This window comes from Sus scrofa, chromosome 10, assembly GCF_054392235.1.
Source record: "Sus scrofa isolate SSC_HxYL_T2T_F1_AM1 chromosome 10, Sscrofa_HxYL_maternal_Yorkshire_Landrace_v2.0, whole genome shotgun sequence".
Taxonomy (NCBI): Eukaryota; Metazoa; Chordata; class Mammalia; order Artiodactyla; family Suidae; genus Sus; species Sus scrofa.
The window spans coordinates 45,365-63,063 of NC_139392.1; the positions used below are offsets into that span (position 1 = coordinate 45,365).

Here is a 17,699-nt window from a genome sequence, read left to right on the forward strand (position 1 = left end):
ATGTTTTTCAAGCCACAGTGTTTACCAAAGCCACCACAGCAACAAATACAGCTCTTTTATCCATGGAGCCAGGAGGGATCTCAGTGAGAGCTTTCTTTAAATCTTTCTTTAAAATTAACAGCTCAACAGCTGATACCACCTAAGAGCAAAACAAAACCAACAACCCAATTGAAAAATTGGCAAAAGACCTGAACAGACATTTCCATAAACCAGATAAACATAGGACAACAAGAACTAGAAAAATTGATCCCTATCTCTCATTAATAGAGAAATGCTAATCCAAATGAAGCTGAGGTCCCAACTCACCCCTCTCCGAATGGTCATCCTTAGTAAGTCTACAAATAACAACCCCTGGATATATTTTGGAGAAGACAGAGAGCTCCTACAATGTGGGTGGGTATGTAAATTGGTACAACCAGTATGGACCACAGGATTGAGGTAATCCAAAAAATAAATATAGAATGACTGTATGGCTGAGAAATCCCACTCTTGAGTATATATCCAGGAAATGTTCTTTTAAAAAAAGTTAAATGCCCCAATATAATCTTGCAGGACTCTTCAAAATAGCAAGACATGGAAACAAAATATATGTCCATCCACAGATGATTGGATTAGGAAGAGGATATACATATACACAATAGAATACTACTCAGCCAAAAAATACAGTGAAAATAATGTAATTTGTATCCACGTAGACGGAAATAGAAACTCCTATACTAAGCAAAATATGTCCCAAAGTGACAGACTAATACCATGGGATGCCCCTTCTCTCTGGAATCTTACAAATGACACCAATGAACCTTTAGAGGGGAGACTGTTACCACTGAGAGGGGACTATTATCAGGCAGGTGAGGCTATTCCAATGGAGGGTAGTCTATTGCCATAGATTGAGGACTGTTATTATAGAGGGGGTATTATTATAGAGTGGGGGCCATAATAGTTGGGGAGCACTTTCACTGTAGAGGAGGAACCACAACAAAAGGGAACTATTATTGCAGAGCAAGGACTGTGATGCTGGAGAGGCACTGTTAGTGTATACGGGGAGAGACCAATAGAGCATGATGATGATCCTATTGAGGGGCTGTGACTCTGAGGCAGGAGAGAGCAATAGAGGAGGACAATTGCTGTAAAGGGGAGACTCTTACTGTATGGGTAATATAACAATGGAAGAGGGCTATTGCTGTGGGGGGGGACTGTGACAATAGAGGTAATGGCTGCCAAGGTCTGCAGGCATCTGGGGACTTGGAGCAAAGGAGGTTTCTCTGTGGAGAGGAGTAAACACTAGTATAGGGTCCCAGGTGTGGGGCCGGCATGAAGGTGACCTGAAGGTACATGGATCAGAGTCCTCAACCCAGGAGGTGCCCAGAGAGGGGCTTCCGTCCAGGTGGAGGGCACGGGATGCAAGTGGACATGAAGGAGGGGGACATGTGGGTAACCAGCTTTGCTCTGAGCAGTCCTGGGAAGGAGTGGGTCACCTCCCTCCAGGCTGAAGAGCTTGGAGGGACTCTGTCTGTGTGGCCTGATCAGGAAGGGGGTCCTGAGTCTCAGCTGGGTCTTGACTGTTCCAGACACAGGGGGAGGGGTTGTCTGGTCCTTCAGGTCACCTTCACCATTGTGGAAAGGCAACAGGCTGTGACAGGAGGAAAGGACAGTCAGGCCTGGGCTGTGACAGGAGGAGGGGACACTCTGAGCCTGGGCTGTGACAGGAGAATGGCACAGTCATACATGGGCTGTGATGGGGAGGGGACACTCAGACCTGGGCTGTGACAAGAGGGGACACTCAGACCTGGGCTGTGACATGAAGGGGGGGCACTCCAACACTGGCTGTGACAGAAGAGAGAGCACATTCCACAAACATCGAAGAGAAGACACCATTTATTCTGGAAGCAACAGGAAACTGCAGTTGACACACATCCCAGGTGACATCAGGGGTACCTGCTGAGAGGCTGCAGAGATGGAAGAATGTCACCCTTTGCGCAGCTGAGTGGAGACCACCTGCTCCATCTAGGCTCCCAGATAAACAGTCACATTTTCTTCATGGTGGAGGCAGGTTAGTGTTTTGAGCCAGACCGGGTGCTGGAGTCAGGTTCTCCTCTCAAGAGCTGGAAGTTGGATGTTTCCTTATCCAACACAGTTGTTTGTTTCAAGTATAACTTCAGTGCATTTTATTTTGTAAAGCTGATGACAGTTGCAAAGGTTCATCCTAGAGTTCTAGGGTCAGGTGGCCTGGGATTAAAAACCCAGGGAGTTCCTGCCATGGCTCAGTGGCTTAAGAACCTGAAATCGTCTCTGTGAAGATACAGGTTCAATCCCTGGCCTCGCTCAGTGGGTTAAGGATCCAGATTTGCCACAAGCTGCAGTGCAGTTCACAGACATCCCTGGATCTGGCATTGCTGTGGCTGTGGCATAGGCTGGCAAATGCGGTCCGATTGGACCCCTAGCCTAGTAACTTCCATATGCCATGGCCATAAAAAGATGAAAGAAAGAAAGAACCTAAGTCAAATGTTTTTCATGGGTTTTAAATGAGGTACTTCACTGTCTGGCACGTATTGCTCAGCGAACATAGTCACCTATTGCAGTCTTGATGAGGGAAATTAATTTTTTTTTGAAATTAGGAAGTTTTTTAAATTAAAGTATAGTTGGTTTACAATGTTGTGCCAATTTCTGCTCTACAGCATAGTGACACACACACGTATACACACATACACACTTTTTATATTCTTTTCCATCATGGAGATTGGCTGTAGTTCCCTGTGCTATGCACGAGGCGTTCCGACACCCAGGGAATCCTTCAAGCCTTCTAAGCACACTCCCACACAACCAGGCTGCCGAGCCCCCTCCAGATGCTAAAGGGACGCCTGCGTCCTCTGCCTGGCAGGAGGCCTCTTGGATCAGAGAGTCCCAGGTGCCCAGGAAACAACCCAATGACCTCTGGGTGCTTGCTGTGGGTTCCTATCAACACACTCCCAACTCCACCACGGAGCCTGCCCCTGCAGCCTTGGCAGCTGCACCTGGGTCCAGGAGGTACCCTGGCGCCATCTTGTGGACATCCGCTCTAACAGCAACTCCCAGGTTTTCCTCCTCTCTCTGGCTCAGCCGCGCCACGCCTCCCCCCCCCCCCGGGGGGGGGGGTGCTGCCCTGGCTGGGGGCAATATGCTCCTTGAATTTCCTTCCTTCGCTTTCTGGGTCTACCAAAAAGTGCCAGTCCAGGTGGGCCATTTCTCTCTCAAAGGCTTTCAGAGCCTTGAGGCCAACCTCCACCTTGCCACACCAGTCCAACCTTGAGATCCCAACCCATCACATCATGACAGCCCTCTTCATAGCTCTCCCTGCAATGCTGTATTCATGAAGAGGTAAGTAGGTATGTAGCAATGGATGTTTGTCATAATTTTCCAGCGGTGATTCCTTCCTTCCTATGCCAAAATACTGCCTCTTTGCTTTCATTCCTTGTTTCCTCTCTTTCCCTCATTCGTCCAAATTTGTCGAACCCACAATAGCTGGCCTGAGTTGTCTGCACAGCGATGTTTTTCTAGCAACACCCACCACAGGGACAAAGACAGATGTTTTACCCCGTGAAGTGGGGGGATTCTTGGTGACACCTCTCTTTATATCCATCCATCTATCAGGCTTAGGTCACATTTGCATACCACGTCCATTGAGAGAACAGAAGAGGCTCAAAGATAAAGCAAAGGATGGGGATTCATGAGACCTCAGGAGAGAAAATGCACAGGGCTTCACACAGCTGCTCGCCAAAGGATCCCTGTTTTACCAACGTCCATGCACGACCCTCAGGCACTCTCCCAGATACCAACACCCAGGTCAGGCTGGGTTTTCCCAATTAACAGCACGATAGCTGACACCAGCCAACAGCCATACAAACCTAAGTGAATGGCCAAAGCCCGCTTGAAAAGTGGCCACAGACCTGAATAGACATTTCCCTAAACTGACGTACGGAGGGCAAAGAGCACTGGGAACAAAATGACCACCATCCCTCATTAGGAGAGAAATGCAACTCCAGACAACCCTGAATTACCTCCCCCCGCCCCGGATGGCCATCGTTAGTCAGTCTACAAGGAACAAGTCCCTGAGAGGGTGTGGAGAAGAAGAGGCCCTCCTGCAGTCTGGGTATTTTTTGGAAATGTGTACAACCACTATGGACCACAGGATCGAGGTCATCCCAAAAAATCCATAGAGAACGACCTTATGACTCAGGAATCCCACTCTTGGTCCTAAGTCTGGAGTTTGTTCTGTTAAAAATTTAAAAGCCCCATTATATTCAAGCGGCCATCTTCACAATAGCCAGACATGGGAAAAGAAACCTCAAGGTCCATCGAGAGAGGATTGGATTAGGGAGAGAATGTATGTATGCACAATGGAATGCTGCTCAAACCTAAAACAAAAAGCCCAAAAGATGCCATTCGCAGCCGCATAGCTGGAAATCAAAACGGTCACACTGAGTGAAAGAAGTCAGAACATGACAGGCACATACCCAGGGATATCCCTTCTGTCTGGAATCTCACAAATGGAACCAAAGAACCTTTCTACGTAAAAGAAACTCATGGACTGGGAAACATATTTGGGGTTGTCAGATTGTAGGGGGAGGCTGTGGGAAGGACTGGGATTTGGGAGTAATAGACTCAAACTCTTGTGCCTGATAGGCGTGAGCAATGAACTCATGCTCTATAGCCCAGGGATTTTATCTCGTCACTGATGTGGGAAACAAATGGAAGGCACCATGAGAAAAAGAAATGGATATACATGGACGACTGGATCACATTTGTGTTACAGTGAAATTGAGCACCATCGAGCGGTGAGAATGGAAAATAATCACTGATATATTCCCACATCATTAATGGCTTAGGCTTCCCCATAGTCTGGGTATTGGTAGATACCCCTGCCTCTTAAGAGAAGCCAGAATGGCTCCCTTGAACCTGACAAGGATCCCTAGCACTATGGCATGGGACCAGATGGAATTACCAAGCGTGTGTGAATTTATTTCTATAACATCATTTCAGTTCATATTTTTTTAATGACAAATTTGTGTTCCTGCCCACATGTGTGGCATGCAGGTACCCTCTGCCCTGGAAATGCATGCACTCCTAGGCTGTCCATGCCAAGGCTTGTACGGAAACCGCTCTGCCACCTGAGGTAGAGGGCCAGGAGAGCCTTTAGGATGGCCTTATCTAGCAATGCCCTTAGCTCCACTCTAAGAAGCAGCATATGTATTCATTTTCTTCCTTGTCCATTAAGCTCATGCTTTCCACATCTCTTGTTAGGCATCAATTTCTTTGGATGCCACCTGTGACCATGGGATGCAGTTTGGCCAGAATTTGATCTCACTGCAGCTCTTTCCACAGCCACAGCAGTGACAGATAGACACTCTTAAGCCAGGCAGCCACTAGGGGACACCCTAAGGGCTTGCTTGATGATCCCAATCAACCCAGCTTCATTCATCCGACCCGGGTTCAGTCAGGCCTCAGTACCCTGGCGCTGTGTGGAAAAGTGAGGCTCCTCGCCACAGGCAAGAAGGAAACCTCCCAAAGTCATTGGAAGGGAAAAGCACAGGGATTCACCCAGCTGTCCCCCACAGTGCCCCCACAGTCTCCCATCCATTCAGCAGCAGCAGCAGCAGCAGCCTCATTCTCCACCTACCTCAACCACTGACGGTCAGGGGCTTGAAAATGGCCAGCTCCCAATACCCCACAGATGCTGGGTGGGTCTCTGCTCCCATGTCTCGAGGAACACGAGGCATTCGGACATCCAAGGAATCCTTCAAGCCTTCTAAGCACACTCCCACACAACCAGGCTGCCGAGCCCCCTCCAGATGCTAAAGGGACGCCTGCGTCCTCTGCCTGGCAGGAGGCCTCTTGGATCAGAGAGTCCCAGGTGCCCAGGAAACAACCCAATGACCTCTGGGTGCTTGCTGTGGGTTCCTATCAACACACTCTCAACTGTGTCATCACACTCTAGCACTAGCAATCATGGCCATGTCTCCAAAATTGTTCCTTTCCAAACCTCAAACTCCCCACTAGGTTCAGGCAGCCCTCTTCCCAAGAGCAAGGCAAGGAAACATATTCTATGTCCATGGACAGATGATGGGACTAGGAAGCAGATGTCCCTGTACACAACAGAGGGGGATACAGCCATAAATGTGTGCAAAAACAGGTACCATTGACCACTGTTGGACAGAGAAATGCTCCCACGACATGAAATAGTTCTGTGAGAGAGACACATACGATGTGTAACTCCGTCCCTCTTGAATCTTACCACGACACCCAGGAAGCTTCCTACAGAAAAGAAACCCTTGGACTCCCATACCAACGGTGGTTGCCAAATGGGGGGGGGGGGGGGCGTGGGAATGCTGGGATTGGGGAGGTCCTAGATCCAAACCCTTGCCCTTGCAGTGGGTCCCAGGGACATCCTGCTGTGGAACAGAAAGGACGACATCTAGTCACTCTTCTTGGAACCAAAGGGGGGAGCATGTGAGAAAAACAGGATGGATAGACATGTCCGGTGGGATCACTTTGGGGTGAACCTGCCATGGATCCACTTATAGTAAAGCGACAATCCAAAAGGAGTCATGAAAATAAAAACCTGAAAAAAGCATCTCGGCCTTCACCAAGGAAGGTGTCTAGGTCGAGACGGCTGCCCCTTGGGAAAAAAGACAGACCTAAGGACTCCGTGGATTCGGTCAAGCTTTCCCAGCCGAGCCACATTGGACCCGACCTAACGACCTGGCGTGGGTGAATTCATGAGTATAAAGACACGATTCTGTTTGAACTGATTCATTGACTGAATTATTTTCCTGCACACATGTGTGGCATGCAGATCCACTCTGCTCTGCCAAAGCCTCCACTCCTAGGCTGGACATCCCCCAGCCTGGCACTTCAAACCCTCTCACACCCAAGGCATTGTGTCAGGAGAGATTTAGGATTGATGTATCTATCCATTTCCTTAGCTATTTTTCATATTATGTATGCGTGTGTGTGTGTGTGTATGCATGTACATATATATGAGTGTGTGTGTATATACATAAAGAGAGAGAGAGCGAGAGAGTAAGAGGGTTTGACATGGACTCATTATCCATTCAGCTCATTCGTTTCAATCGCTCTTCTTATTTTTCCTTTGATTTGGGTGCCCCCTGACACACGGAGTTGTGGTCTGGCCAGTGGTATATCACCCAACGCAGCCCTTGCCCCAGCCACAGCACTGACCAGGAAAGACTGTTCTGCCCAATACACAATCAACCCCACTTCTGAGCCTACTTCTGCAGCCTTGGAGATACACCTGGGTCCGGACGTTCCTCTGGTGCCATCTTGTGGACATCGGCTCTAATAGCAACCCTCAGGTTTGCCTCCTCTTCCTGGCTCAGCAGCCCCCGAGGGGCTGCATTGGCCCTGGGCAGTGCGCTGGGTGGGTTCTCTTCCTCCAGGGGATTGAAATGGGAAGAAGTTCCTTTCCAAGTGGGCTATCTCCCTCTCAAAGTCTTTCAGAGACCAGAGGCCAACCTACTCCTAGCCACTCCATTCAAACACTCAGCCCCCCACCCACCTTCTCCTGACAGATTTCTTCATTTTTTAGATATTCCTGCACTTATGTATTTATGAAGATAGCTGTGTATATATGTAACTAATGATTTTTCTTAATTTTCCAAATGTTATTCCTTCGTTCATACAATAAAATCTTGATTCTTTTCCTTCTCCTTTTTTTTCTCTCTCTCTCTTTCTTTCTTACTTTATTCACTCCACCTGTATTGTGCGGGGGTTGTCTCCCCATCAACGTTTTTCAAGCCATCGAGGTCACCATACCCACCAGAGCAACACAGAGAAATCTTTTACCCAGGGAGCCAGGAGGAATCTCCATGAGAACTTTCGTTATATCCTTCTTCTGCCCTTAATTCCCCGGACCTGACTTTAGATCAGGGCTTCATACCAGGTGTATAGAGAGAACAAGCGAGGGTTGCATGGAAAGAAAAGAATGGAGTTTCAGGAGACGTCTTGAGAGAAGAAGCACAGGGATTAGCGCGCTGCTCACCACAATATCACCTTTGTACCACCTTCAGTGCACAACTTGCAGTCACTATATCCAGGTCCCAAAGCCCAGGTCGGGTTGGGTTTCAAATTTACCAGCTCAACAACTGCTACCAACCAACATAAAAAAAAAAAAAAAAAAAAAAAAAGACGCAACAATCCAATTGTAAAATGGGAAGATTTGAATGGACATTTCACTAAACCAGGTATACAGAGGGGCAATAAGCACTGGAAAAAATGATCACCATCACTCATTAGGAGAGAAATGCAAATCAAAGCAATGCTGAGCTATCACCACACATCTGTCTGAATGGCCATCATTAATAAGTCTACAAATAACAAATCCTGGAAAGGTTGTTCAGAAGAGGGTGCCCACCTACAGTGTGGGTGGGCACGTAAATTGGTACCACCACTGTGGACAACAGGATCGAGGTGAATCTGAAAAAAATATATAGAACCAACGCACGACCCAGAATTCCTACTCTTGAGTATATATGTGGACAGATGTTCTTTTAAGAAGATATTTGCCCCACTCTGTTCCTTGCAGCAATATTCACAAGAGCCAAAACCATGTCTGAGTCATATGGCAAGTTTGTGTTTCACTATGTAAGAAACACCAAAATGTTTTCCAAAATATTTATAAATGGCATGTTACATTCTCATTGGGAATATACAAGCATTCTGATTTTTTTTGCATCTCATCAACAATTAGCTATGCTAATTTAAAAATATTTTATCCATTATAGTAGTGGCGTGGGGGAAATTTATTGTGGTTTAGATTTCATTGCTCTGATGTCTAATGATGATAAACATCTTTTAAAGTACTTATTAGACTTTTGCATTTCTATAGCGAAACACTTTTAAATCTCTTTAAAGAGTTTGTTATGTACTCTGCTTACAAATCCTTTGTTAGATATATGCATTATGAATATTTTCCTCCAGTTAGTTTTCCTTTTTTTTTTCTTGACAGTATTTTTAAAGAGCAGAAGTATTTAATTTTGATGAAGTTCATTTTATCATATTTTTCTTTCTGGCCATGCCTGTGGCATGTGTAATTTCCTGAGCCAGGGACTGAACTTGCAACACAGCCGTGACTCAAGGCACAGCAGTGACAATGCAGGATCCTTAACCTGCTGAGCCACCAGGGAACTCTATTCAACTTTACATCAGCACTTACTGCTTCATCTCACTCTTTTCTTTTATGGTGATGGCTTCTTTCCTTAAACCTCATGAACCAACTTCTGCCGACTTCAAACTTTTCTTCTGCAGTTTCTTTATTTGCTAGCCCTGAAGAGAGTTCGGGCCTTGCTCTGGCTTCAGCTTTGGCTTAAGGGGATGTCGTGTCTGGTTTGATCTTTTTTTTTTTTTTTTTTTTTTTTTGTCTTTTTGCCATTTCTTGGGCCACTCCAGCGGCATATGGAGGTTCCCAGGCTAGGGGTCTAATTGGAGCTGTAGCCACCGGCCTACGCCAGAGCCACAGCAACGTGGGATCCGAGCTGCATCTGCAACCTACACCACAGCTCACGGCAACACCGGATCCTGAACCCACTGAACAAGGCCAGGGATCGAACCTGCAACCTCATGGTTCCTAGTCGGATTCATTAACCACTGTGCCACGATGGGAACTCCTGGTTTGATCTTCCATCCAAGGCACTCAAACATTCTTCATATTAGCAGTAAGGCTGTTTTGCTTTCTTATCATTTTTTTGTTCACTGGAGTAGTTCTTTTAATTTTCTTCAAGAGCTTCTCCTCTGCATTCATGCCTTGATTAGTTGTTTGAGGTGAGAGGCCCAGCTTTCAACCTGTCTCAGCCTTGGATGTGCCTTCTTCACTAAACTTCATCATTTCTAGCTTTTGACCTAAAATGTGAGTCATGTGATTCTTCCTTTCACTTGAACATTAGAGGCCATGGTAGAGTTATTAATTGGCCTAATTTCAATATTGTTGTGTCTCAGGGAATACAGATGCAGGAAGAGAGGGACAGAGACAGGGGAACAGCTGGTCAGTGGAACAATCACAGCACACACGAGTCCATTAAGTTCTCCATCATATGTGGGTGGGGTTCACAGAGCCTCAAAACAATAATAACATCAGAGATCACAGTGCACCTCACCAAATATAATAATAATGAAAACATTTGACATACCGTGAGAATTACCAAAATGCGACACAGCAACACAAAGTGAGCAAATGCTTTTGGAAAAATGGCACCAATAGGCCTGAACAATTCAGGATTCCCCCAAGCCTTCAATTTGTGAACAATGCAGTATCTGAGATGTGCAATCAATGAAGTGCAATATAAAACATGCAGTGAAAAGCATCTGTGTTTGGTCTTTGTCCCCGCTTCTGTCACAGAGCTTGTCAAAAGCCTTAGAATATCCCAAGTGGATGAGAGATTCCAGTGATTGAGGTTCCCAAACTAGGGGTCGAATTGGAGCTGTAGCTGCAGGCCTTCACCACAGCCACAGTAACGCAGGATCCGAACTGCCTCTGCGACCAACACCACAGCTCACGGCAATGCTGGATTCTTAACCCACTGAGCAAGGTCACGGATCAAACCTGTATCCTCATGGATGCTAGTCAGATTTGTCAACCGCTGAGCCATGATGGGAACACTTAAATGAGTTTTAATACAAAAACGTATGCACCATTGTTGAGTTACTTTTAAGATGCAGAAAACCACAATTAAAAACTAACTTCTGGGAAGTAAATCAGGAAGCTAGGAAGCTGGCCAGGTCAAAAAGAGCAAGCCTTAAGCCGTTCCCCAGAAATACCATCAGACTTGCCTCACGTATTATCCACCTGCTATGCCTGCCCCTTAGGTGCCCAAGTTTATGATCAAGAGTACAAGTTTAGCTCTTCTAAACCAGGTAGTTCCTTACTTTGTGATCTCCTTGAAATAATAAGCTGAATTTTATTCACCACGGAGCCCTGGATTACCTGGTCTGTCTCCTGGGACACAGCGGGTGGTCACTATCAGTTCTGAATTGATTGATTGATAAATTCATTGGAAAGAATTCGTATTTTCCTGTTGATGTTTATTTTCCATCAGATTTCAATTTTATGAGAGCATCTGAGAAAAACTACTCTTGGAAATTCACTGAAATCATGAATGTGACCTCAAGGAAGGACAGTGTTAAAACATACATGTTTTAACATTGGATGAATTAGTATTTAATCCACAGGGTTAAGTTTAGGGGTGGCCTTAATTCCAGAGAAGATGTCACAGCCCAGCAGTAAGAACTGAAGGAGTTTGGAGAATATTATCGTACTAGGAAAACAAGGTAGATGAACTGAATAGCTTCTAAAGAGGAAAAACGCACATCTGGTAACAACACCCGTCCTAATAAGGATCCTAGTTCTAGGCAGTGCTTCTGAATGAACTGTAACCACCACCAGACGAATAGCTCTTCCTTCAACCTGAAAATGACAACGTGATGGTTTCAGGCCTCCGGCCGATCCCTGCGATGCCGACACACCATTTTTTGGTGCTTGCAGGATTCACTGATTTCAGAGTTAATAATCCTCATGACTCCTATAACTACCTGGTCTAAAAAAATAATGGAAAGTGTATAATACTAACAATGGTAAGGGCTGTTCTTTTCATAACCATGTTCGTTGGGCAACTCTGACCATGTGGATGGTTCACGAACTCACGAACAATTTAATTATCAACCTTGTAGCGAATAGAACAATTACTTTTAAAAGTTCTATACACTTTAGAACTGAAAGGCAGTCTCCTCTGCATGTAATAAAGTAAATCCTGGAGTTCCCATCGTGGCACAGCAGAAATGAATCCGCCTAGGAACCGTGAGGGTGCGGGTTCTATCCTGGCCTCCCTCAGTGGGTTAAGGATCTGGAGTTGCCATGAGCTGTGGTGTAGGTTGCAGACAAGGCTCGGATCTGGCATTGCCGTGGCTGTGGCGTAGGCCAGTGGCTACAGCTCCAATTAGACCCCTAGCCTGGGAACCTCCATATACCGTGGGTGCAGTCCTAAGCAGGACAAAAGATAAATAAATAAATAAATAAAGTAAATCCTCTAACATAATATCTAGTTTCTCAGTGCTCATGTGTTCGGGTTTTTCTATGTTAACATAATATATTGAACTAAAAGTAACAGAAAAGCCTGGCGTTAATGAAGAAGATGAAGACAAATGTGAATTTTTCATGCATATATTGAAGACAACAATATGCTCAGTGAATGGGCACTTAGGAACAGCAATGTTTTGATGTGAAGATCGATTTTTTAGGAGACAGAAAAGACATGGAACAAAGATTAGGTCCCCGTCAAGTCATCCAAAGAAAAATGAAACAACATGTTGTGGCTTTCATTTCTAAATAAAGAATGTTCAGCATGAACAGTTTAGATTCAAATCTACAAGCAGATAAAAACAGGAGTTTTTAACTCAATAATTTTATTCTAGCAATTATGGTTTGTAAAGGATTTTACGATGTGTTGAAATAGTCTTTCTTTTCCTGCCATTTCATTTGTATGTCCTTAAAGGTTCTTGATGAGACAATGTCCTTGAAAAGAAGGAGCAAGAAGGGAGGGTGTTGAAATAAGCATCATGTCTGGTCAAGTATTTATTGTAACTGTAGCCCTTCAACATTTCACATAATTGCTCCTTGTTTTAACAAAGTACTGATACAAGCAGGTAACCATCCTTGGTAAAGCACATCACCAACTCCTTTTTAAAAATCCAGTGTTGGAGTTCCCACTGTGGCTCAGCAGAAATGAATCCGACTAGGAACCACGAGGTTTCGAGTTCGATCCCTGGCCTTGCTCAGTGGGGGTTGAGGATCTGGCATTGCCGTGAGCTGTGGTGTAGGTTGCAAGTGCGGCTTGGATCTGGCATTGCTGTGGCTCTGGCGAAGGCTGGCAGCTACAGCTCCAATTGGACCCCTAGCCTGGAAACCTCCATATGCCACGGGTGTGGCCCTAAAAAGACAAAAGACCAAAAAAAAAAAATTCAATGTCATTAACTACATTAATACCATTTTTACATTTTTTTCTGAGTTACCTATATCTTTTTTACAAATGAGAAATACAAGGTAAACTAAAATATTTAAAGAGCACATGAATTTTTCTACCCTAATTTTAATAAAAAAGAAAAGTTATCCATCCTATGTGTCTTACAAATTTTTTTTCTGAAGTGTTCAAAGTATTTTAAAAGGCTGTCTTTACTTATTTCATATACTTTATTGTTTATAATCACTAGAAGAGTATAACACACCATTTGCCAAAAGTCATTTAAAAAATATTCTGAGTTGAACATAGAGTATATTTCTATTTTATAGGGTATCTACAAAAGGGGCAAAATGCTCACCCTATAAAATGAATTACATTATTTTATTGCTTTCTTTCAATATTTTTTGAAAAAAATAACAGGGCTGTTTTCCCATTTATCAAATAGCAGAAAATATATTTTAAAAATTGGTATATGAGAAAACACTTTAGAAAAAATTCCAAGTTCTTATATAGAAATGTGATCTTGAAAAGAAACCCCATAATTTTAATCTTCGTTATTAACATGCTCACCCCTCAGTAGAAAGTTTGTACAGCTATGTTTCCCATCATTACTACTCACACATGAACCTCTAGTGGGAAATGGGGAAAATGTGATTTTTCTCTTGTCTCAAAGCATATAGATATTGCTCATATAAATTGATTTATTTACCTGATTGCCAAAAGGTCACAAATGTCAAATAGAAAATAGTGCTTTGACTTTAAGGAAAGCTTGTTGAATTAGCTACTATGTCTAGGAGTTCACTTGGTTTAAAAAATAAAGAAGGAGTTCCCACTGTGGCACAGCAGAAGTGAATCTGACTAGGAACCATGGGGTCGCAGGTTCAATCCCTGGCCTCGCTGAGTGGGTTAAGGATCTGGCGTTGTCACAGACGCGGCTCAGATGCTGCGTTGCTGTGGCACAGGCTGGCAGCTGCAGCTCCCATTCGACCCCTAGCCTGGGAACTTCCATATGCCACAGGTGAGGCCCTAAAAAGCAGGGGGGGGGGGGGAGAAAGAAAAAGAAAAAGAAACTGTGATTTTCCCCCCTTTATAATGACCGTAAAGTTGGAATGTTGTAGAACTGAATATTTCTGAAATTTGTAACATAAGGAATCTCATGTTTTGCCAAGTTGACAAAAAAAAAAAAAAAAAAAGTTTCAGGCACCAGCCTCTTCTTACCTTTCTCTTTGAACGCATCTTGGGTATTTTAACTGCCCTCTGTCACATTGCACTCGAAGTTCAGATCCGATAACAGGTAACTCAGCTATATAAGTATCTCCCTTACAAAGAAACTCAATATATTCGCCATGGAGAATATATGGCCTATTGTCAAAAGTCCATTTAAGGAGTAAATTATTATGTTCCATTTTAACATAAGATAATGTGCAAGGTTCTGAAAAAAAAAAAAAAAGGAATTTTTTTCCCATGATAGAAAGACTGGTATTTTAAAAATCAAGTCATTTCAGAAATTGATGCTGCTTGGGTTATTCGCCTTCTGGATTATCTAGCACTAAGTATTTGCTTCTGAGATAAATAAAAAGATCCAGAGTTGGCAATAAAGCATATGAATCATATAACTGATTCACATAACATTAAAAAAACCTCTTTATTCAGCCATTCTCAACAAGTGTTTACAAAGGTCTCAGTGTCAGATGTCATGCCAGAAGTACTATAGATGGAAAAAAAGGCCAGGAGTTACTGGTAAGAGTCTGCTAGGGTCTTTACAGTCACTGCAAAATAGTTTCGAAAATGAGGTCAGATGGTACTACCATTTGGAACGTTACTGCTCGATAAAACATGCACTTTAAAACAAATTCAAAATCGATTCACAGAACTTCTGCTCTCAGCTATGACATAGTAGCCTAGACCAGACCAGCACTTCTCCTAAGAATGAGAAAGTTGAAGACAGACACAAAACAAGTATTTCAAGGCTTCAGAGAATTTCCAAGGCAGTCAGTAGTCTGGCGACGAAGGACTTGGTCCAAGCCCATTGAGATGAGTTTCACATGCTATGTGCCATTTTTCTCTGGGTGGGTTTGTTGATTCCCAGCAGGAGCTGAGAGATTAGACAAAGAAGGGGCCGCGATAAACATAGAACCAGCAGAGCTTCTGGAAACCCCACAGGCATTGAGGATAGAAAAATGGAAGTTTGGGTCAGCCAAGATAGCCAGGACTTCAGGGCCCAGAGAGATGGGAGGTGGGAAAGAATGAACTTGATATTCTGCCCTGGATTTTCCCTGGGGGGGCATCTGCCTATTTTTAATTGTGCAGAGAGAGGAAAAGGAGCCAAGCCTGAGGTGAATGAAAAGCTACACTGAGCACTTGGCTATCTCCCAGGAACATCACAGATAGGCAGGAAGGGGGCCCTTGGTCTACACACCAAACTCGAGCAAAGAACCCTGTAGGGTTACATTCTGTGAGCAGGGGCAAAGGCCTGAAAAGAAGCTTAGAGAAAGCTTTGTCTCTAATTGAATGGAGACCAGATTCCCCTGCACTACGAGCCAGAAGACCGGAAGAGCATCGTCTGGAATAAGACGATGTCCTTGTCTCAACCTCCTGGAATCACAGGCACATTATATTTGCTACTCAATCAAGTGTTAACAGAAATAATGGGACTAGAAAATAGATATAAGCTTACAGATGATCCAGATATTGGAATTTGCAGGTATATAACTGTGATTCATAGGGTCAAGAAATAGATGTTAAGATCCAGTTTTTCATCAGACTACTCAAATCTACAAAAAGGTAAATGAAGTGGATATTCTAGAAATGCAAAAATAATACTGAAATCGAGAACTCAGTAGACAAGTTTAAAGCTGGAAAATACATCAGTAGAAAATTACCAAACTGAAACAAAGAGAAGATAAAGGGAGAGAAAAATATTAATTTTAAGAGATAATGGAGACAGGAAAAAGATGTAACGTGTTTTATGGAATCACAGAAAGAGTAAAAAGAGAAAATGTTATAAATACTTGAAAAGACATTAGCTAGACATATCCAAAACCTCTGAAAGACATCAAGCCACAGATTTAAGAAGTACTACCGCCTAGAAGAATAAATACACAAATAAAGACACATCTCACCCCCCCTCCCCAATATAACCTGTGGAGAATAAGGGCAAAGAGAAGCTCAAAAACAGAATAAATGACACTTATTTTCAAAGAAATACCCTTGAAAGTGGCCTTTGTCTATTTAACAAAAATTACCAAAAAATCAGAAAAGCATGAAATGATATCTTTAAAACACTGAAAGAAAGTAAGGAACAAGCTAGAATTCTGCATCAGGAAAAATTATTCTTCAAAGGTGAAAAAAATAAATTTGTAAGCACGGACTAAGAAAAAAATAAAGAAATAATTTTTTTCAGGCATACAGAAAAGTATCCTAATGAGAAACAGAAAAAACAAGAGAAGATGAGGAACAAATCATTGATAAATATATGGGTAAATTTAAAAGAATATTGTTGGACAACATAATATTAATATATGTTTGGGATTTAAACTATATGTACAATGAAAATGCATGACACAATAATACAACAAATGAAGAGTAAATAGAGTTAATGTGTTCTGGGCCCTAGGGAAATGGTAAATGTATGAATTTATATTCGAGCATAGTAAGACAACTTTGTATTATGAACTCCCTATGCTAATGGTTAAAGGAAGCCTAGAGGAATGTATAATTAACAAGCTAGTGGAGAGTAAAACAGTATAGCAAAAATTTTGATTCACTCATGAGAAAACAAAAAAAAAGGGAGAGAAAATAGAATATAGAACATACAGGATATATATATATATATAATATACATATAATATATACAATAGTAAGTTGGTAACTATAAACCCAGTAATTATATGTATTAGTAATTACATTAATACATAAGTGGACTAAATACTCTATTATAAAGGAGACAATAGTCAGACTGAATAAATATATCTTAAGTACACTAACTATATATTGCTTATAAAACACACACCTTAAAAGTAAGAATGCTGAAAGTTGAAAGTTAAAGGATGAAAAAATGTACACCTTGGAAATATTTGGCAAAAACCAGCTGGTAGAGCTGAAGTAGATTTTAAGGCAAAACCAAATAAAAACAAAGCATTACGACAGGTAAAGGAGGACTCGTATTATCCGGAGCCAGCCCATTGAGATTCAACATGCTTCCATTTGTGTGTACCAAAAAAACCCCACCAAAAGATGTAAACAAAAATTGACAGAACTAAAATAAGAAGTTTTTTTTTTTTTTTTTTTTTTTTTTTTGTCTTTTCGCCATTTCTTGGGCCGCTCCCGTGGCATATGGAGGTTCCCAGGCTAGGGGTCGAATTGGAGCTGCGGCTGCTGGCCTGCACCACAGCCACAGCAATGCGGGATCAGGATCGGAACCACATCTGTGACCACAGCTCACGGCAACGCCAGATCTTTAACCCACTGAACGAGGCCAGGGATCCAACTCGCATCCTCATGGATCCCAGTCGGGTTTGTTAACCGCTGAGCCATGAAAGGAACTTCTCTAATATCTATTAAACAAATCAAAATTTTCATTGAAATATTTCCTCAAAGAAAACTTAAAGCCCAGGTGGTATCTCTGATGAATTCTTATAATTATTAAGGAAGAAAAAGTACCAGTCTTACACAAAATCCAGAAAATTGATAAAGAGG

General features: G+C 43.0%; 1 protein-coding gene across 5 annotated transcripts in view; it reads right to left on the reverse strand.

The window, feature by feature from the left end:
• Positions 1 to 10,129: 10,129 nt before the first annotated feature.
• Positions 10,130 to 17,699, reverse strand: part of F13B (coagulation factor XIII B chain) — a 33,501-nt gene continuing 25,931 nt past the window's right edge. For 2 of the 5 annotated variants that reach the window (XM_084980690.1, XM_003361614.5), the window contains 2 exons: positions 14,220 to 14,433; positions 12,190 to 12,556 (listed from right to left, as the gene is read on the reverse strand). In XM_084980690.1, coding sequence (XP_084836816.1) covers positions 12,517 to 12,556; positions 14,220 to 14,433 — 254 coding nt within the window. In that variant the 3' untranslated portion in view covers positions 12,190 to 12,516. Of the gene's footprint in view, positions 11,453 to 12,189; positions 12,557 to 14,219; positions 14,434 to 16,194; positions 17,558 to 17,699 lie in introns of those variants that run through there. The other 3 variants (XM_021081851.2, XM_021081853.2, XM_084980689.1) reach the window with 3 other exon arrangements.